Genomic DNA, 22728 nt, shown 5'->3' with positions numbered 1-22728 from the left:
AAAATACTAGAGAGATGCATTCATTCTCAAGTCTCAGATCACCTCCTTGCTAACTATCTCCTCTCCAACACACAACACAGTTTCTGACCTAACCATAGCACCACCACTGCCTTACTCTTTCTCTAACACTATCCTACAAAATAAAAGTGCAGGTTATCTCTCCTCAGCTACCTTCCTAGACCTCTCTAAAGCTTTCGACATGGTCCCACACAAATAACTCATCTCTCTTCTCAATAACCTGTCCTTCTCTCAACCAATCATCAACTGGTTTGAGTTACCTATCTGACTGCCAACAAGCAGTTGTTTGGCAGTACAACCTATCCCCCCAACTACCAGTCTCCATAGGGGTTCCCCAATGGTCCATCCTCTTCTCTATTTTCACCAATAATCTAGCCTCAACCACAACACATGGCACACTCATACAATACGCAGATGACTCAACCATCATCTGCACAGCCCACTCCCTACCCAAACTGCAAAAAGTCACACAGGAAGCATTTTCTTCTATTGAAATTTGGTTATTCAATGCCCAACTAATACTCAACCCAAACAAAACAAAATTACTAATCTTCCAACCCACCAAACTTAACCTAGACAGCTCTCACTTTAACATCACAGCACAAGACAACACCACCATCCATCCTACACAACACACCAAATTACTAGAAGTAGAAATAGACAATAAACTGAACTTTGACATTCACATTTCCATGACCATTAAAAAAGTGCACAAAAAACTAGGAGCTTTATATAGAAATCAGCAACTACTTACCAAAGCAGCTAACATTTCAGTAGCAGATTCTCATGTCTACCCTACTGTACGCCTTTGCAATATTTACTAACCTTAGACAATGCGACCTAAATACGCTTGAAACCTGCTACAACAAAATTGCCAGATTCGCCACAGGGGCTTCCCTATCATACTCACCACTGTCTCTCACTAGCAGAACTGGGCTGGCTAGAGCTCCCCTACCTCCTTCAGTGGTACCAACTCGCACTCGCCCACAAACTAATAAACCAACCACTAAAAGTCCCGTCCCTCCAGAATCTACTCCAACACTACATAACCACGAGACCACTAAGATCCAGCCACAAAAACCTCCTACAGGTCACAAGAGCCATTAACTCTGCTAGAGAAGCATTATTCTCCTGCACTATAGCCAAACTCTGGAAGTCCCTCCCATCCTCAATTACCTCTGTAACTTCTTGCACCCACTTCAAATCCTTACTAAAATCACACTTAATATGCCAGATATGCCCTTGCAACCCCCTCCCCTTAATACCATCCACTGCACACACCCGCTACCTCTCTCGGCCCCCTATCAACAACCTACTCTTAGCAAGCTTGGCTACCCCTGTTCCTAGCTACCTACCACATAATACTAACTTCTTGTAGCAACAACTGCTACTGGCTGTTATGTACCTCAAAAACAGATTGTATCAATTGTTCACTGATGAATCTCAACTACATTTGTAACCATGTTTAGTATATGTCACCATATTTTAAAATTGTACTGTGTTCTACAGCTGTTTTACATCTATGTTTTATTCTTGTCTTGCGTCCTTAGCTGGACTAATATCTATATTTAAATGCTATGTTTTTTAACTGTATAATGCAAATAATACTTAATGTGGAGCTTTTCTCCCCGGGCCTCCACTGAAAATGGACCTGTGTCCAGTTGGACTCTCCCGGTCAACAAATGTAAATAAATAAATAAATCTGGTGACGTATGGGTTAAACCCCAGCTGGGAGAGTTTCTCAATGATACTTGAGTGGAGGATTGTGTCAAAAGCCTTCGCTAAGTCAAAATAGGCAGTATGTACAGTTTTTCCTTCATCTAGGGCTTTGCTGACATTCTCAAATAAGTCCACCAGGTTCAGGAGTTTGAAGGTCACCTGTGTCCCCGTTGATAAAATCCATGATTCTTTCCATGGCCTTGCAGATAAGCCTGGTTAGGCTTATAGGTCTGTGGATCCCAGGGTTGGTTGATGGACGTCCTTTGTGCAAGGCATTACTCTTGCTGTGCTCCACTCTGCTGGAACAAAGCCAGTGCTCAGGCTAAGGTTAGAGAGAATGCCAAGTGCTTCTGCTAGGTCTTGTTTTAGATTGTTTAGTTAGCAGCCTGGAATGTTATCTGGTCTCATAGAGGCCGTGCCTTTGAACTTGGAGAGCACGTATATGACCTGCTCTTCGGAAATACTAGGTTGAGGACTGATGTCAGTATGCTTTGGGGACATGGGAGTCAAGTTTGTGTGAAATCTGTCAGGTAGCAGGTTGGCAATTTCCTCAGCTTCAGTATAAGAGGTACCATCCACTACAAGTTTGGCACATAGTTGGGGATTCCCTTTTAGATTTCGGACATAGCTAAAGAATGCCTTATGATTATCCATAGTTAGGGATGCTAATTTAGCTTCATAAATAGATTGAAGACTTTACAAGATGTCTGATTTGCTTGTTCAAGCTGTAGAGGATATTTTTCTGCTGAATAACTTCCCTCTAGTTCCTAGACATCAGTTTCTTCCTTTTGTTGTATAACCTGTTTATACTTGAGGTCCACCAGGGTGGCCTTTTTTTTGGGGGGGGGGGGCTGGTTTTGATCCGATCAGATACAGTTGTTTAGGTGGTTATATGGGGCATTTTTGTACTCCTCTGCATAGGAGTCATTGTTGGCTCTGTTAACAGGGGGTTTGAAACTTTATACCATTGCCTATTAGGCTGTAGTTTGCTGTGGAAAATTTTCATGTTTTTTTTGCTCCTCTGGGGGTGTCAGGTCTGAGCATTACTTCAAATGAGACAGATTTATGGTCTAACCTTGCCAGGGAGGGCAACGCACAGTGGGATTGCGGTGATGCCCCATGTTGGGGAGTGCTAAGTGAGCATGTTTGTGCTCGTGTATGTCGCCCAATTGATAGGAGGATAGTTGAAATCTCCCATGACCAAAGTGTTTGGCTGTATAGTGAGTGACCCTGTTAAGTCCAGGTAGGTGGTGTGCTTCTCTTGGTGCATGATGGGGGACCTGTAGCTAGCACTGATGTGGTAGGGTGCTTTACCTATAGTTAGTTGGACCTGGAGTAGCTCAAGGGAGTCATACTGTTTAACCAGTCTCAAGGTGTATTCAGCTTTACTGAAGATGGGTACACTTCCACCTTTGGTTCTTTCACACTCGTTTTGGGGTCTGAATGTGTGGAAGGCATTGAAGCCTTGCACATCTGGGATGCTGTCTGTGGCCCCTTGAACCATGTCTCAGTGACTGCACAAACGTCAGCATCTTCATGGTGAGGAGTGCTTCCAAGGAGTGCAGTTTCCTGTTTAGGCTGCTAGCATTAAGCAAACATAACCTTGAGTTTGTCTCGAGTGTATTTTTTTACATCAGAAATTTTGTTGTTTTGACATTGCCTAAAAAAGGCACCATGGGGGAGGCAAGCACCTTTGCCAGTATCTGAAAGCCTAGAGGAGGCAGGTGAAGACTACCTTTGGCAAAGCAGTATGGTCTGTCAACCAAGTCTTCCCAGGCTGACAGATACTGGATCCCCCTGGATTGAGACCAGAAGCTGAGGCAGTAGTTGAAGTCAGTCATTGTTTGTCTATATTGTGGCACTATCCTGAGTGAAGATAGAATGCTGCTTAGGCCTAGGGACATACCTGCCTGGGACACACAGTCAGAGTTCAGTCATGTCTCTCTTGATATAGTCCAGAGAGGTACATCTCAAGTCATTCACCCCAACATGTAGTATGACAGAGTCAGAACGATAATTGTTGTGGTGACTTGAGTGCCGTGCATGATTTGGTGGATTCTGGCACCTGACAAGGGAGCTGATCGTGATCTTATCCTTGTCCAGCCTGGTGAGAGGGGGCATCTGTGTGTCTCACTATGGAGTTGCCTGAGACCAGGACATTTGGTTTTAAGGTTTTTTGCCTTACAGACTTAATTGCTGAGACACTGGTGTGCGCATGTGAGGTGTGTGCGTAGGAGGCGTGTGCATACACGCATGGTGTGATGGATTGTGTTTGCTTTCCAATGTCAGCAAGTAGTTTGTGCTTGAGAGGTTTCTGATCTTTTGGTAGGCTTCTGTTTGAGTACCATAGTGTATGTGGGTTTGTGTTATGACCTTGTTTTGTGTGAGAGGTGGTGTCTGTGTCTGTCTGTCTGTATCTGTCTGTCTGTATCTGTCTGTCTGTATCTGTCTGTCTGTATCTGTCTGTCTGTATCTGTCTGTCTGTATCTGTCTGTGTCTGTCTGTGTGTGTGTCTGTCTGTCTGTCTGTGTGTGTGTGTCTGTCTGTGTGTGTGTGTCTGTCTGTGTGTGTGTCTGTCTGTGTGTGTGTCTGTCTGTGTGTGTGTCTGTCTGTGTGTGTGTCTGTGTGTCTGTCTGTGTGTGTGTGTCTGTCTGTGTGTGTGTGTCTGTGTGAGTCTGTCTGTGCTGACAACCTGTTTAATGTCCGGTTTGTTGTTACGTGAGAGAATTGATTCCAAATTCATAGTGTAATTACAATCTCTCTCATATTGTATTTGTTTATTTTAGGAGTACGTGGTTGTCAGTATACATGAGGCAATTACTTACTACATTGCCTCAGAATGCCCATGTCAATCTGGCTGGCCAGAGAAATGACCGTAACTACTTTTGGGGAGTGGGCTAGTTTGATCAGATTTTGCTCTAGGATTAACAAAGGGGCGTATTCTATTGAAAACTGTGGCAGTGCATCTCTGTGCACAGCTGAGTTTCCCGCAATGCAGCAGGGAAGCCTGGGTGGGTTCACTAACAGATGTCTAGGAGAAAATTGTCTTTTAAGGCATTTGCATCTGTACAGAGCACTGCTGAACCGCATTGAGCAGTGCGTAAATGCGAAGCTTAAATACAGGTGAAATTAAACACTTAAGCTAAGCCATTACTAATTAGATAGTTGCTGGTTAAAATGTCAGTATACGAAGTTATATGATAGGTTCTTCCATTGTTAATATGTGTAAAAATGCTACATGTCTTCATGACTGCCACTTTCTAGTGCCGCCACCCCCAATTACAACTTCTACTTATAGCAAAACCTACTTAGAACAATCCTTAACTGAAAGAGTAGTCATTTGAGAGAGGAAAAGAGTGAGTGCCTGACAGAACAGTGTCCTTGTGGCCTGAAAAGATTGTGACTGTAGGACTGCTATTACAGGTGACCAGGGGAACAGCTGTAGGTCACTGTTGGTTCGGAAGCAGTCATGGCATCATCACCTCACTTGTGAATTCATGCTTCCAGGTGTCCCATAAGTTAAAAGGTTGCAGCAACAGGTAAGTGCTGCTTCTGAATGAGGAGAAATTGACATTCTGTACTACTAGTCTTCTGGGAACTACTAAGAGATTAAGAAGAGTTTTTTTTTTTTTTTCCACCAGCCAAGTCTATCACTAAGCTGATGACCACTATGCCCTGTTATTTCCTTTTGATCATCCTAATGTAACCTGATGCCTGCATCACCTTTGTAAGGTTTGCTCCCTGTTTATAATGAGGAGATTCCTTGGATTCCACCTGTTCTGAAAATGGAAGCCAGGGGCAGGAGTATGTAGATGGTTAATAGCTCATTATGTACATGGTAGCAGTTTAGTTATTGCACCTGCTTTCCTTTCTTCATTATAACACAGTGTTTTTGTGGGGTGTACTGTCATGTATGTTTTGCTGATGCTCTTCTGACTTCTATAGGGACCCAAAGCTTTCAGCAGATGTTGATAGGTCCTATAGAAGTACCTACCATTGCTTAGTTTATTTATGCTTTTTTATCAGGTTACTCCTGCTAGGCCAGTTGGCTATTTTCAGGAAAGACCTGAGGTGTGGTATTCATACTGGCTCACTCCATTCACACTAACCCCATGAGTTCCTGGGCTCACGTTTGAGCCTACTATGTCAGTTACATAAGATATGTGCACCCTGAGCTAACCACATGATGATTTTCTTCTGAATGCCTGATACCAGGGGAGAAGTCTTGATTACTTTAGACGGCAATCTGAAGAAAAAATGCAGTGGAAAAATGGAGGAGGCAAACTCAAGGGGAAAAATATGAACATAACGCAGAAGGTCATGGGAAGGTGATAGTGTTTTTTTTTCTTGCTGACTTGAGTTGCAGAAGTGATTACTTAAACTGGCAGTAAAAAAATTATCAGAAACATTTGAACTTGAGCAACATTACTGACACGTCAATAAAAACGTGAAGATATATTTCCATGAGACGGTTGAGTTCATTTAAGTGGGTCATCTGGATGCTGAGCAAATGATATGCTGGAGGAACTGAGAGTTTTTTTTCTCAGGTTTTGTTAAAATACTTGTTAATATAGTTCTGAAATATTCTGCATACACATTGTACTGATGAACTCTTTTGTTTAAATTTGCAGTTGGAGGACCTGAAGTGGGAGGTGGAACAAAAGGAAATGGAAATCCAGGCTCTGAAGCAACATGTGGACCTGACAGAGCAGCGCACTCAGAAGGAAATTGAAAGTGTACAGTCAGCATTGCAGGTAAATATAGCCATAGCCAGTAGGCAAGTTTGATGGATCTTTGGGCTTTTCCTTTAATATGTTGTTACTCTGCATTTTGACTGTAGTCATGCCTTTAGCTAGTATGTTGAAACTAGTAAGCACCAGGCAGAATCAAGGAAGACATGTTAACTCACAAATAAATAACAGTTGTGTTGCATTAATTTTAAGTGTATGTAGGTATGTATTTCTTTCTTTGCTTTCTGGGGTAGAACCCTGCTCCAAATTGACCTATTTCTAGTTCAGCCTTGAAACATTACAGCTCAAGTAAAAATTATAGTCGATACTTAAAAAGAATGTGCATTTGGAATACAGTATATTAGCAGATATCATAGATGCAACCTAAAATTCTCTGCCAATGATAAAACAAGAAAAACTAAAAAATATTTTTAAAAAAGAGCCAAAACTCACTTTTTAGTCACTTTTTAATTAGCACTTTCATTCCTCCTCATTATGGGACTTCATCAGATACATTGAAATATGTTGACATCACTACTAAATACCAAAGACTGAAAGACTTAGGTCAGTACGAACAGACCTTACAAATCACTTATTGTAAATTAAAAATACATTTGTGCATAACGGACACAATTTAAAATAATTTTGAATAATTAACTAGGTGTTAAATGTAGTTAAGTTGTTTAACACTCTCCAGAAACAATAAAACATCAAGTAAATATCAAAATAGGTAAACAACAATGATCATAAAAACATAATTTATTAAAATTTTGCAGCTGTACAAATTAGGGCACTACTGATGGAAACCCAGGGGCTGTGTCGCATTCAACAAGATCTGCCAGTAAAGTTCCCCGAGTTCTAAATAGGATGACCAGTTTCCACCCCTATCATTTTAGATGAAGATTATTTGGGAGAGTCAGGAAGAGGACAAGAAGAAATGAGGGTGTCCTGTAAAGATGAGGATGGGTTGTGAGAGAGATGTGCAGTAGTCAAGCATGACCACGAAAGGTAGGACAGTGGCACTAAACTGAGAAAGTGGGTGACAGTTAATGCAACACCCTGTCCTTGTGTAGAAAAATGGGTTAAGAGTGATGACTTCTATCCAAACTCCCAGTCTCTTTCTCCTGAACTTCTCCCATGTTTCCTAATCGTATGTTTTCACTTTGATTTATAACCTTTGTTTGAATTATGTATACAAGCCTTAAGTGCATAGTGTTATGGTACCCCTTCAAATCAGAGAATCCTAAACCACCTTATTCTATGGACAGAATTGGCTTATCCCACTTAACTCTTGCAGTCTTTCCCTCCGAAATACATTCCTTCAACCCTTTGTTATCATCCATATCTTCTCCTCTGGATGATATATATGCTTGACCTGTCTTTGAGTACGGAGACTAAAAATGTTTCTCTGTATCTTCCTGTCCATATCTATAATCAGGAGCTTCCAGTTTCTTGTTTTTTTGTATTCCCATTTTAGTTTCTTCACACATATCAGTTGTCGTAGCAGAATCCTTTTTAATCTGTATGCATAAATACATCTTATCTCATTATTTTTGAGCCAATTCACTTGTGGGTACATAATTTACAGCTATAGCCTTTGTATTATCTTCATTAATTTTATATGCTGAACAGATTTAAAACTGTCTCAAAATGTTCTGCAGGACTGAACTGTCCTTTTCTGGATTTGTCTAGTACAAATAATATCTGCAAGTAAAGCTAACTTTTTCAAGTACCATACCAGTTATGTCCTTGAGTTTTTGAGTCTCTTATTTTCTTTGCCAGTGGCTGTAAATATAAAGAGCTAACAATGGGGAAAGAGGACACCCTTGCCTGGTTCCTGTGTTAAAACAGTTTATCTGAAAGGAACCCTAATACCTTAATTATTGTCTTTGACCCTTCATATAGTCTCCTAATTAATCCTATTATTTTATCATGGAATGCAAATGCTTCCATTGCCGTACCCCTAAAATCCTGTCTGACTGTATTGAATGCTTTCTCTGTTCCAAGACCAACCAACAAAAGCAACATTTTCTTACATTCTGCTATCCTCTGGATCAGTATTGTTCTGTTAATGCTGTCAAATGTTTGCCTCCCCTCCACAAAACCTCATTGATCCCTACCAATCAATTTTGGCAACACCTTTGTAATTTGCTTAGCTAGTATAGACATTAAACACTGTATAGTCATGGTTTAAAATGTAATTTTTTTTATGAAGTTAGGTCTGAAGAGTCTTTACACTTTTTGGGTAATACAGCCACCACAGCTGTCTTCCAAGATGATAGTGCTTCCCCTAACTTTAAAATACTATTAACACCTTCCAGATCTGAATACCATCTCTTCCTGAAGACTCTTCTGTTGATTGATTATACATCACCATTTTTATCTCATCTCTTCCTGTCTAAACTATTAATTGTTGAGCTTCGTCTTCCTGTAAACTTGACATAATTAAGCCTACCATAAATGTTTTCATTTGTGCCTTTTCTTGGTTTCCACATTATTTTCGTACAATTTCCAAAATATATTAAACATCTCTAGATGATCTTTGGTTATTTTTCCGTCATAGGCATCCTAATAACCCTTTTTACTTTCAGTTGCTTAAATCATTGTGATTAAAGTGTGTGCTCTGGAGATCAAAAAATACTTGCTTAACAGCAACCTTTCTAAACTCATGTATATTTTTTAAATATGCAATAATTTAACCTTTGTCAGCCTTCTAAATAATTCATATTACTATTTTTCTATTTCTGTTTCTCTCTTAATTCTACCCTGTGTTAAACTTTTTATTGTATCCCACTCACTAGCTTCCCCTTGTAATGAAAGTTCTCTTCCCAAATATGCATCCAGTAATTGGTCCTACTTGTTCTTTACATTCTTCTCTTTTTAACAAGTACGTAGGAAACGGCTAGTTTCTTATTTTTCATCAATACTGTGCATCTTTACCTTACATTAAATTCAGATCATGCACCAATGTAAAGTATGTTTGGCAGAGTTTTCAATTAAACACACACACACTGCTGTGAAATATAATTTCTATTCAGTGTAGCCCAGTTATTGTACCTTGGGGAGTAATATGTAAAATCTGAGTTCCTGCTACTGAATTCACTTCTTTAATACCAAATATTCAATTTTTTTCAGAAATATGCACTCTTGTTATACTTTTCTAGATCCCAGTGATACATCCCCGGTACCGCAAACCAAGTTCCTATATACGCCTGTAAATAATAATCCCTGCTGAAAGCTGTTTTTCTCCCAATATTATCTTAAGCTCCATAACAGCAATTTTATGTAGAATATCAGTATATGACAGTGTACTCAACCACCATTGCCAATAACACCTTAACTACAACAAATATACCATTATTGTGTTTTTCCTCTTCTGTCACTATTGGAACCCCTCTAGCCATCAGTGTTGTTGCTTCCCTTTTCCTTTGCTTCTGCTGACTGTGCACCCTCAAATCCTTTATTTATAAAATTCACTCATTTCTACCCGAATATGTCTTCTGCAGTATTGCTGTTCACGTCCTACATTTCCTAATATAATTTAGTACATTTTACTTTGTGTATTCCTATAAGGCCATTTATATTCTATGATATTATGGACAGAGTAGCCATCATAGAAAGATATTTTCCCAACTGTTATACATGACAGTAATTGCTGCTACTTGTTGTTTAAATTCTTTTCTTTTTAAATTCTTTTGAATGCATATTTCCAGCTTTTAGCTTAATGCACACATTCATGTTTAGCAGGCTGATCTCTGATGTGTTTGCTTCTGTTTGAACCTGTCACATTTTCAAGACTTTTTGCTTCAGTGAAAACACTTCAGAAAACTAAATAGATTTTCAAACCCCCCATCACTTTAACATACAACACATTCACAAAACACATTTTCAAAAACACATGTACCCCCTACAGATAAGAGCAGTTGCCCCAAATTAACAGTTGCACCCACATACATATTAGCTATCCTGGAATTATGGTTACCCATCCTAAAGCACGTTAGAGCATGTGTTCCCACTTGTATTGATTGTAATATGTTCTTTTCTTATCTCTGTTCTCCTCCCAGATGTAAAAAAACAACTTGCATATTTTTAATAAATGTTAACTTTAGCCCTAAGAAAAGGTGCAATGAATACATTTAAAGTAAACTAAATTATGCACTGTTATATTAAATGCATTAACGTATTAAGGCTGCTGGGGAGGCAACTATTTGCATAACTTATTCACTTAACAGATGTTTGAAATTATGGTCATCTTTCACTCATCTGTTTACTAATGTACCTTTAAGTGTAAATACATTGTACCTTTTAGATTTCACTTGGCTCACATTGTTCAGACCTCTCATATTTGCTTGCACTTTTGCGGGCTGTACCTTTCCAACTAAAAATGGGTGATAATGAGAGAGAAAAAAACAGCTAATAGGTTTGCAGAAGCATGAAAGAGTTTCTGTAAATTTCAGTCATAACACATTGTTCAGATCATTCATGATTTATTGCTTGCACTTGTAGACATACTTGTTTTCTACTGAGAGCATTTGCTAATGGAAAAAATAGTCAATGGCTTTACAAATACAAAAGAGAACAACCATTGTAATGCTTTTCTTCACTTTAACTTATCTTTCAAGCCTATTTTTCTCACAGTCAGTATCTACAGCTTAAACCAATGACAATAATTTAAATATCCATCTCTATAAAAATAGGGTAATTATCATCTTAACTGTGAATATAAAATTATCAATACACTTTTATACATGCCACCCCAAACTAGCAGCCCAAGATCACATTATTTTAACTTTATCTTGTCTCTTACTGACTTTCCTTACCTTGTAAGATTGTAAAGCATTTATAGATTATAAATAAGAAAAAGTAAGTTCTTGCCTTAACATGTTTAACATGTATTGCAGACACTGATAGACTCCCTGTCTCACATTTAAAATAACCCTGGCTGCATTCTTTTCAAAACTGCTTTACAGTGTTACATGCAATTTGCATCATGGGATTTTTAAACAAATAAGAGCAAAAACTTTTCTCAGTTATGTCTTCAGTCCCTTCAGTATTCTAAATTTTAAGGACTTAAAGTTGAACACAGTTAAAAAAAATCCCAGTATTTCTCAACCACTTCTTTCAAAACCACATTTCACATGTCTAATTATATATTTAATGGAAGTGATGCTTTACGGTGTTCCATTTATTCACTAATTTCACAATGCTGCTAGTCTTCCTGATCACTTTCATCTCCCAATACCAGTCTCTGGTTCATGTCCAGGGTACTCTTGATTATTCTTGTCAGCTTCTTTCCTTTTTTCTGTCAGTCAAGCATTTTCCTTGGAATAATAGGAGAAATGTTTTGCTGGTAGTGTCTTCCTACGGGTTTTGTTATTGTCAGAAGAATGAGAAGCAGTTCCCTTCCTGCTTGTTGGCCCACTCTTTGTTGGCTAAACTTATTTCCTCCTTAGCCTAATTTACAACCAAAATGCCTTGGATCTTCCAAGAAAAAATATTCTGAAGACAGCTGAATACAACGACTCTAATCTCACACCCGCCTCTCAGCATTCCCTGATTGCAGGGATAAACGTCTCTTCTGCTTGGTGTATGATGAGTAATTATTTTCCATATACACCATACTGTTACCAGTTTTTAATAATTTATCTTTCTGACATTGTCAGAAGTAGCTCTTTCTGTTTGTATGTTTGCATCTTTACTAATATTGGTCTTGGCTGTTTTCTTATTGACAGATTTTGGAGCATGTTCACATTGTGCCCTAAGAATTAACAAATCTTGCTGTGGAACACCCATCCAGTTGCTTATTTGTACTTTCATACAGTTAATGCAGTCCGTTCCTTCCTGTTTCTGTAGGGCAGCAGAAACTCTCAGTTTTTTTGTGTGCGCTGGTGTCTTCTAACTACTATTTTTTTAAACAGTTTTTCTTGAGAATCTTCATACTCAACCTGGATTTAAACTTCTGATTTTTGCAGTTTATCAGTTCATCTGAATAGGTAATTAAAGCTTCTCTTTTTTTCTAGCCTTTTGTTATCTGACTTCTCCTTCAGTCTATCACTGATTTTTAACACCTCTGTACATTTGTTTTTCCTCTAAATTACTGGAAGTCATCTCCTGTACCAAAACTGAAACTTGAATTGCTTTTTACTGAACAGCTATAAGATTCATCCCAAACAGGTTTTGTCTTCACCGTTTCTGGCTCATGTTCTAATACTTTCCGCAAATTTCTTTATTGCTGGTATCCAGGCAGTATAATTACTAGGCATTGAATTTCACCCAAATTGATAGCTTTTAGTGGCTTTTTTCTTGGTCAGGATTTTACACAGAATTCTAATCAACCTGTTGCTCTGTTTTCTGCCATCTTGGAAGTCTCAACATTAAAACTGATTTAGCCCTCTCAGGAATTGTAGGATTCCCCTACAGGGATTTCTCGTGCCTTAGTTTTGGTCTATGTTGAACCCATTCAGAGGAGAAGACTTGGTAGTTTCTCCTCAGCACATGAGCTTTCCAGATATGTAGGGAATTGGCAATCTTCAGCCATGTCTGCTAGTCTAGCTTGGTTAATTCTGAGACCGTTTCTCACACACTGGTTGCGAGTGACTGATGAGGGCCTTAGTTAAGCCCAACATAACTTATTTATTTGGCATTTGGTTACCAGGAAAGTCTGACTGGGTCAGAAACACATTTTCAGTGGAGGCCTGGGGAGAAAAGCTCAAATGCAAAGTAGACCAGATTAAAAAAAGCTTATATAGAAATTTACAGTATAATGCAAGTATACTACAATAGTAGATAGTAATGGAGAGTAACATACAAATGATTAAAGTGTACAGATGTTAACGTGGTTACATATGGGAATATGTTACATAAAAAATGTGATTGACATTGTTTTTCAGTTTAGTTAAATTGATATATAATTGACAGATCTCATATATATATATATATATATATATATATATATCTCATATATATCTCATATATATATATATATATATATATATATATATATATATATATATATGTTCATAGGTTCATACTAGGCTATCTGCCCTAGGGCATTTATAAGCCTAGCCAGAGTGTGTGTGGCTTCCGCCACCCCCTGGAATGATAATACTGTGCCCATTTAGGGTTTAGTTTACTGTGCCTCTGTCTAGAAGTGACACAGAGATGACCCCCCGGGGTAAACCTAAGATCTCCCATCCACTCGTCAAGATTTCTCTTGAAGAGAAGTCAGTGAGGGGCTCTGCCTAACATGGACTGGGATTCTGTTCCAGAGTGTAGGGAGCCTTTGGGTTATGAATCTGTCCGTCCAGCATGTCCTATTTATTTCTGTGTTGAGGTTCAAGTCTCTCGCTCTTGTGGCTCTGGTGGATTTGGATTTTTTTAGGTGGAGCATGTCCATTAATTCTGGATTGGACATGGCCTTGTACGTCAGGCATAGATCTCCTCTGAGTCGGCGGTATGCGACTGAATAGAGCTGGAGTTTCTTCAATCTGGCAGCATATGACATATGTTTGAGACCCTTGATCCTCTTGGTGAGGTACTTCTGGGGTCTTTCTAACTGCTGCAGGTGCCGGGTAAGGTACATACCAAATGGGGCATTGTACTCAATCATGGGCCTGATAAGGGAAGAGTATAGGGGCACAATGACCTCTCTTGATCTAGATGTGAATCCTTTCATGATAAGGTGGGCAATATAGAAGGTCTTCCTAACCACCTTGGCAATGTGGGTGTCAAATGAGAGGTCACTGTCAACTTGGGTCCCTAGGTCCCTGATTACTTCTTCCGTAATTAATGGATTACCACCTATGTGGTAATTTGTGGGTACTTTGTTTTTCCCAAAGGGTATAACTATACATTTTTTGGCGTTCAGTTTAAGGCCATGGCTCTGGCACCAGTTATCCATTTCTGTGAGGCCTTTCTGAAGGATGCTAATATCCGCTGGAGTATCGATTATGGCGCCCAGCTTGCAGTCATCTGCAAACTTTGTCAGCCACAATCCTCCTATGTTTGCTTGTACTTCTGAGAAATAAATGCCGAACAAGTGGGGTCCCAGGACCGAGCCCTGTGGAACACCACTTGTGACTGGCTTAGAGTCTGACATGGCTCCAGCAATTCTGACCTTGTGGGTTCTGTCCTTTAGCCAGTTTGCAACCCATCTTATGACATATGGGTTTACATTTAAGCTGGTGGGCTTGTCTATGATGCCCGAGTGGGGTATTGTGTCGAAAGCTTTTCAAAGGTCAAGGTAGGCTGTGTGAACTGCCTTGCCCTCATCAATGGCCTTAGTGACTGTTTCAAAAAAGTCAACCAGGTTCAAAAGGCAGGATCTGCCCTTAACAAAGCCGAATTGGGTAGGATCAAGTGTCTGTAGGTCCCCAATGTCCTTGTTTATGAGTTCCATAATGATCCTCTCCATAGCTTTGCAAACCAGGCTCGTCAAGCTTATGGGGCGATAATTTCCAGGGTCCATAGAAGCACCTCCTGTGTGGAGGGGAACCACTGTTGCTGTACGCCATTCTTTGGGTATGTATCCTGTAGTAAGGCTAAGATTAAACAGCAGCCTTATGTGCAAGTTTAGTTCCTCTTTGAGTTCATGTAGCACGCAACCCGGGACACCGTCTGGTCCCATTGATGCTGTGTTTTTAGCTTTGGAGAGGGCGGCTCTCACCTGGACATCTGTGATGTCAGGGAGGCTACATTCAGCTGGGATAAATATTCCTCCTTTTGGGGGGGAGGGGGGGGATTTGCACTGAACCTGTCTGCTAGTATGTTGGCAGTATCTATGGGTTCAGTGTATTTTTTGTCATTTTGAACTAACTCTGAGCATATCTGGGAGTTTCCACCCAGGTTTCTAACATAACTAAAGAAGGCCTTGTGATTAGCTTTAGTGTCTCTTGCGATTTTTCTCTCAAAGTTGGCCTTGGATGATTTTATGAGTGATCGTGGTTTTTTGCTAGTACTGATCAGAGATGCCTTCCCTTTTTGGGATTTTGCTCTGTCCTGTAGTAGCTTCCTCCTCCTGTTGTAAAGTTTGTTTATGGCTGGGGTCCACCGGACAGGACGCCTGCCTTTGGGGGAAAAGGGTCTTGGTTTTATTTGGGATTGCATGATCCATGCATTCCTGAAGGTGTCCGTAGAAGGCGTTTATAAAGGATTCAGTGGTGTGGGCTGTGGTTTCCACTGGCCCAGGGGCCTTGAAGGATACCACTTCAGTCTTAAGAAGTGTGAAGTCAGCTTTGAGAAGTTCCTCACCGTGGTCTTTTGTGCTGGGGGTGGGGGCGGGATGTGGATTTCCAGTGAGATTAGTTTATGGTCTGATCTCACCAGTGAGGGGTATACTTCCGGTGTGGAGCATTGTGTCCCCATGTTTGTGATGATCAGATCTAGTATATTATCTCCTCTTGTGGGAGTGGTGACTAGTTGTTCCATCGCATTTCAGTTTATGAATTCTAGGAACTTTTGGGCTAGGGTGTTGGGGCTTGAGTAATGCTCCCAGTCTATGTTTGGGTAGTTGAAGTCTCCCAATATGATGGTATTTGGAGAGACATTCATACTCTCCAGTGTCTTCAGGAAGGCTGAGTGGGGTTCCTGAGTTTGAGAGGGTGGTCTGTAGCATGCTACAAACTGTAGGGCAGTTTTGCCTATGGTTAGTTGCATATGGATGGTCTCCAATACTTTGTGCATTGCCACTATCCTGGAGGTGTGGGTGTCTTTGATGAATATGGACACTCCCCCTCCCTTTGTGGTTTGGTCCAAGTTTTGGGGCTGAAAAGCATGATATGAGGTATAACCTGGTAGTGCTGGGGTGCTCTCAGGAGCCTTGAACCAGGTTTCAGTCACTGCACAGACATCAATGCTCTCCATACTGAGGAGGGCTTCGAGAGCCTGCATCTTGAGGTTTAGACTTCTGGCATTGAGCAGCATTACCCTTAGTTTTTTTCCACTTGTGTTTTCTAGGGAGGTGGGTTGGTCTTTTGAGCCTTGCCTAAAAAAGGCACTATGGGGGTGGCAAGAGCCTTTGCCAATATCCGGAAGCCTAGGGGTGACAGGTGCAAGCCGTCCCTTGCGAAGCAGCGTGGCTTGTCAAGCATGTCATCCCAAGCAGACAGACATTGGATCCCCCTAGAATGACACCAGTAATTGAGCCAATTATTAAAGCTGATCATTTTGTCTTTGTACTGTGGCATCATTCTTGGTGAGGGTAAGATGCTGCTCAGGGTCAGGGTCATACCAGCCTGGGCTACATAATCAGAGAGCTCCTCTATGTCTCTCTTCATGTAGTCCAGGGAGGTACGTCTCAGGTCATTCACGCCGGCATGGACAATGACTGAATCATATTTGTACTTGCTTTGGAGTGACCTGAGTGCTTGTGTTATGTGGCGGATTCTAGTGCCCGACAGGCAGCTTACTGTAACCTTTTCCTTGTTCAGTCTGGTGAGCGGGACGTCGGTGTGTCTGACTCTAGAGTCACCTATTACAAGTGTATCAGGCATGTTGTTTGGCCTTAAGGGCTGTGACTGTTTGGCACACTGACTTTGAGAAATATGTGTTGCATGTGCTATGTTTTGAGGTAGTGGTTCTTGGATGTCTGCTTTGGAGGCCTTTGTTGTTTTGGTAGATTTTTAATTAGAGCCTCCGAGTATGTCTTTGTGGGTTTATGTGTTTGGTTTGCAGTTGTGTTTGGTCTATGTGAGACTGTGTGTGTGGTGTGTTTGGTTTCCTTCTCATCCTGACTGGTCTTGCCAGTACTGAGTCGAGAGAGCTCAGCCTCCAGTTTGGCTATATAGTTGCATCTCTCACATATATTTGTATTTGTTGGGAGGAGGAGAGGGTTGTCTGTGTACATGAGGCAGTTGTAACATTGCCTCAAGATTCCCAGATTCACCAGCTGAACTGGAGAGGACACCAGTAATTGACCTCTCGACATGCTAGAATAGTGTAAGGGATTGCTGAGTACTGAGTCAGAAAGGACCTAAAGGGAAATGGGTACTCAAGGGGATTGTAGGTGGATGTAGTGCTTTCTTTTGTTCAAGAGTGCTTTACCTGTGTAAAAATGCTTTAGGATTAAGTGCTGGGCTTTTTAGATAGAGAATAGACTGATTTTATTGAAGGTAGAGCAGTCTTGGTGGAGCCAGAAATAGTTTAAACCTGTTTAACCGGCGCTGCGCTATGCGCACAATCGCGCAAACATGGATTTTTATACAGGGAACTTCAAAAGAGCTAGAAATGGTCCAAAACAACCAATTACTACTAGATCTTGTGCTGAGGTCACTCCTTCAGGGACAGATAGGCTGCTCAAGGCTCCCCACTCCCACTGGTGAGCAAAGAAACTTCCTTCTATCCAAGTAAGGCAATGGGCAACACAGGAACTATCCCAATGACCAGAATACAGCAAAGCCTGTATACTGGACTATTCTAGTCAAGGAAAGGCGGGAAAACAAGGATATTTTTTTTTTTTTTTTTTTGTAAGAAAACTACAGAAAAATGCAGGGAAACAGCAGTATATTAAATGCACAGGCTAGCGCACTTGAGTGGGCAGCCTCAACAGTAAAATTAAACAAACAAACTTTAACTTAAGTGCAGGTAAAAAAATGCTCAATACAGATAAAATAGCAGTTTAAACTTAGTTTACAGCAAGAAAAGAAGGTCGCACAGGTAGAAACAGCAAAAACGTACTTAAATCTGAAAAGTAGTCGCTTTTTCAGTTCTCTGCTGCTAGCACCACTCTGCAGGACCACGAGGAGCTGTTGCTGAGTAGTATAGTCGAAAAAAATGCTCAGAGGCGGATTTTTATACAGGAAACTTCAAAAGAGCTAGAAATGGTCCAAAACGACCAATTACTACTAGAACTTGTGCTGAGGTCACTCCTTCAGGGACAGATAGGCTGCTCAAGGCTCCCCACTCCCACTGGTGAGCAAAGAAACTTTCTTCTATCCAAGTAAGGCAATGGGCAATACAGGAACTATCCCAAAGACCAGAATACAGCAAAGCCTGTATACTGGACTATTCTAGTCAAGGAAAGGCGAGAAAACAAGGATATATATATATATATATATTTTTTTTGTAAGAAAACTACAGAAAAATGCAGGGAAACAGCAGTATATTAAATGCACAGGCTAGCGCACCTGAGTGGGCAGCCTCAACAGTAAAATTAAGCAAACAAACTAACTTAAGTGCAGGTAAAAAAATGCTCAATACAGATAAAATAGCAGTTTAAACTTCGTGTACAGCAAGAAAAGAAGGTTGCACAGGTAGAAACAGCAAAAATATACTTAAATCTGGAAAGTAGTCGCTTTTTCAGTTCTCTGCTGCTAGCACCACTCTGCAGGACCACGAGGAGCTGTTGCTAAGTAGTATAGTCGAAAAGGAAGCAATTTTCTCCACTTCATGCACCAGAGTGCATATGCATTTTGATAGTCTACATCTAGTTCATAGATTAGTACTAAGCTAACTGCCCTTGGGAGCCATTTTAAGCTTAGCCAATTATCCCTTGTGAGACTCCAACCTTGCACCTTGTGTTTGTAAGGCAAACACCTTACCCATATGTATATATATATATATATATATATATATATATATATATATATATATATATATATATATATGGGTCTACCTGAATTAACTGAAACTACAAATGACCGACAGCGAGATAACAGACACCGGAAGATCGACAACAGAGAAGGCTGACAGTTGAGAATCCCGACACTGAGAGCACCGACATGTTAAGGTAAGTGTGTGATAGGGATGGACGTTAGGGTCAGGGTGTGGGTAAGGTGTGTGTTAGTGATGGACATTAGGGTAGGGTGCGGGTGAGGTAAGTGTGCGATAGTGACGGACTTGAGGGTTAGGGGCAGATTTAAGTGAATTAGGGTTAGGGTGCAGGTAAGGTAAATGTGCGATAGTGACCGACTTGAGGGTTAGGGGTGGATTAAGTGAGTTAGGGTTAGGGTGTGGGTGTAAGGTAAGTGTGCGATAGTGACGGACCTTAGGGTTAGGGTTTGGGTTAAGGTTAGTGCATATAGTTGTGCATGTAAGGTTTAGTGTAGGTTTGTAAGTTTTTTGGTGTGCTTGTGTTGTGTGTGTGTTTTTCGGGAAAGTTATTTGTTTTGTTGTTTGTCAGGATTGTGGTTTGTCGAGCATGTGAAGTTTCATGTTTTTGAACTTTCGGTTTTGTCATGTTGGTTATTTCATTGTTGGTGTTTTGGCATGTCGGTGTTATCAGGTAGACCCATATAAATGTGTATATATATATATATATATATATATATATATATATATATATATATATATATATATATATACATGGAGGAAGATGCAATAAGGAAGAACACGTATGAGGCTGATCTGAATAAAATGAGTATCTTACAGGAAGCAATAGTGAGAAGTAGTAAAGGATAGCAGATAAGTAGTTAGTAAGGGAATAGCAAATTAGTTATACATTCAGTGGAAGGAGGGTAATTGTAGAGTAGGGGGTGAAGTGGTATGGAGTAGATGAGAGAAAGTGAAAGAGAAGTTTGTAGAAGGAGTAATTGAGTGTAATAAGTTAGTGGAAAGTGGGTAGTAGAAATTTGGAGAGAGGGAGGAGGAAGATGGAGTGGTAGAGTTATAATTTATATGATTAGTCATCAGTTTGGTTTTGAGCAAGCGCAATTACTTGAGTAGTAATTGTTTTAGTTTAAATGTGAATTTCATGAGATTTAGGGTAATTCTAATGTCTAAAGGTAGTGCATTCCATATTTTAGTTACAAAATATGAGTAAAAGGATTGCCCATCAGTTTGGTGTGGTTTGTATAGAGCTAATAGTTGCTTGTCTTCAGAGCAGAGAGTTCAGTTTGGTGTATAGAGTTGGAGCAAATAATTTGAGGGAATTATAGATGATTTTGGCGTTCGAAAGACATGCATAGAATGGGTGTGCCTTTGTTGAAGGTTGGGCATCGAGCTGGCACCTCAGCACCGTAAAAATCTACTGCCAATCATTAGCGGACCGAGTTCCGCTGTGGCGACCCCTAACCGGGGAAAAAGCCGAAAGAAGAACATAGATGATTTTGTAGGCCATTGTTACTTGTTGGGGTAGTGTGAGCCAGTTAAGGGAGGTAACAACAGTGCTCTGGTGCTTGTGGAATGTTAATCATGTTACAAATTTGGCAAGTTTAATGTGGCAGGATTCCAGTTTGTTAATGTAGTTTGGAGGATAGTAAGTGTAGGGCACTGTATAGTAAAGATGGTAGTAGGTATGTGGTGGCCAGTGTTCTTTGTGTGTCTGAGTCCATACAGTGTTTGTGTCGATGTAGCACTTCTAATTTATGGTGTGTTTTTAATGGTATTATGAATATGCAGGTCAAAGATTAGTTTGTCTATTGTTATCCCTAGAAGTTTAGCATGTGGGACCACTTTGATTATTGTTTTGTTAAGGGAATAGATTTTAAAGTTAATGGAGTATGTTTTTGGTGTGAAGAGAAGTGATTTGGTTTGGTTTGGGTTTAGTAGGAGTTGTGCGTTATTGAGCCAGGTTTCGACAGGTGAAAAGGCCATTTGGGTTGTGTCCAAGGTGTGTTGCGTTCTTAGAGAAGGAAATGATAGTTGAGTCATCAGCGTATTGGATAAGGTTGCTTTCGCCAGAAGCGATATGGAGATTATTTGTAAAGATGTTGGAAAGAAAGGGACCAAGGATGGAACCTTGATGGGCCCCTGTTTTATTTTGTAGATGTTCTGAGCGAGAGCCTTGCCATTTTACACATTGTTGTCTTTGAGATAGGTAGCTTGAAAACCATTGTGGGGAAGTGTATGTAAGGCCTAGGAAAGATGGTTCATGTAAAAATTTGGGGTGTGACACAGTATCAGATGCCTTTGATAGATGTAGGAATAGTGCTGAGGTTAAGTGTCCTAAGGCTGTGGCTCTGTTGATTGTGTCTGTGAAGGTTATTAGGGCAGTTGTACTGTGTGCTGGTCTGATGCCATGTTGGGTGGGTGTAAGTAGGTTATTATGAGTAAGATAGTCAAAGATTTGTATTTGTACACATTTTTCCAGCAATTTGGAGAGAGGAGACGGAATGAAAATGGGGAGATAGTTCGACAGTTGATTTTCCCCCTCTGTGTGGGGGGGAAGCGACAATTGATTTTTCACAGATTGTTGGAACATATGTTTCTAAGATGGATCTATTTATGGGAATGCTTAAAGATAGGCTATACATCAACTGTGAGTTTTAAGTATTCGGATGCGAGGTTGTCAGCAGGTAGGGAGCTAAGTTTATTTTATGTAATAATTAATATGTATAGTTTGTGGGTACTGGTTGCAATGTAAAGGATGTTTGTTTTGAAGGTGAGGTTAGGGTAGTTTGGGAAGAGGGTGTGGAGTTTGTAGTGTGTGGTTTGCTAGGACTGTTAACTAGTTTATCTGTACGTTCTATAAAATGTGTGTTAAGCATTTCTGCTATTTGAGGTGTAGTTTTGTTTTGATCCTGGAGTAACCAGTAATGAAATGGAGGACCAGAATTTTTTGGATTATATTTATGGTCAGATAATTGCTGAGTGAAGTACAGTTTCTTAGCAGTTGTATGTTTTTTGTTAGGTTGTGTACATGCCTATAGTTTTGTAAGGATAGTTCATTTTTTTTTCTGGAATTCTTTCCAGGCTTTGTCCCTATTTTGCATTAATTGTTTTGTAGTCTTTAAGTCAGGGTACAGGTTTATTTTTGCTTTGATTTGTCCAAAGTCGCGCTAGAGTGAGTGCGTCTAATAGCTTACTGAAATATTCGACTGCTTCATCTAGGGGCAGTTTCTTTAGTATGAACCAGTTTGGGGATTTTAATATTTTAACAGAGTGTTTGGCTAAAATTGTGCGAGGTTTTATAATTGAGTTTTAGGTGAATGGGAGATGATCCTGTGAGTGTATGCAGGTAAGTGGTCACTTATTGTGTCTGGTAGAGTTCCAGAGTTGGAGTATTTGTTAGCATCTGTGACTAGGATCCAATCTAGAATGGAGTTGTGGTTGTTACTTTTATGTATTGTAGCAGGGGTGTGATAAGTTGTGTAATACCTGATGGATAGGTTCTGCCAGTTGATACTGACATCACCCATAATGATGGTTTCATTAGTTATGTTTCGAGTCATCCGGGACAAAATATTTAATAGTGTGGGCAAGTTTTGACTGGGAGATGTATAGGGCTACAGTACAAAGTTGCTTATTTTTATTTAGTTTTAAGTGGGAAATGAGGATTTCAGCTTTATTAAATTTTGGGATAGGCTTAGTGTAGGGTGTAATAGTG

The 22728-nt window shown here is 40.2% G+C and overlaps 1 protein-coding gene across 2 annotated transcripts in view; it reads left to right on the top strand.

Moving 5' to 3' along the window:
- GOLGA3 (golgin A3) overlaps positions 1-22728 on the top strand; it is a 1508539-nt gene that overhangs the window by 1376927 nt on the left and 108884 nt on the right. For both annotated transcript variants that reach the window (XM_044068715.1, XM_044068714.1), the window contains exon 21: positions 6369-6491. In XM_044068715.1, the coding sequence (XP_043924650.1) occupies positions 6369-6491 (123 nt within the window). The remainder of the gene's footprint in view (positions 1-6368; positions 6492-22728) is intronic.

Source organism: Protopterus annectens, chromosome 4.part0 (genome assembly GCF_019279795.1).
Source record: "Protopterus annectens isolate FY-2018-M chromosome 4.part0, PAN1.0, whole genome shotgun sequence".
NCBI lineage: Eukaryota > Metazoa > Chordata > Ceratodontiformes > Protopteridae > Protopterus > Protopterus annectens.
This window is presented reverse-complemented; position numbering and strand designations above follow the sequence as displayed.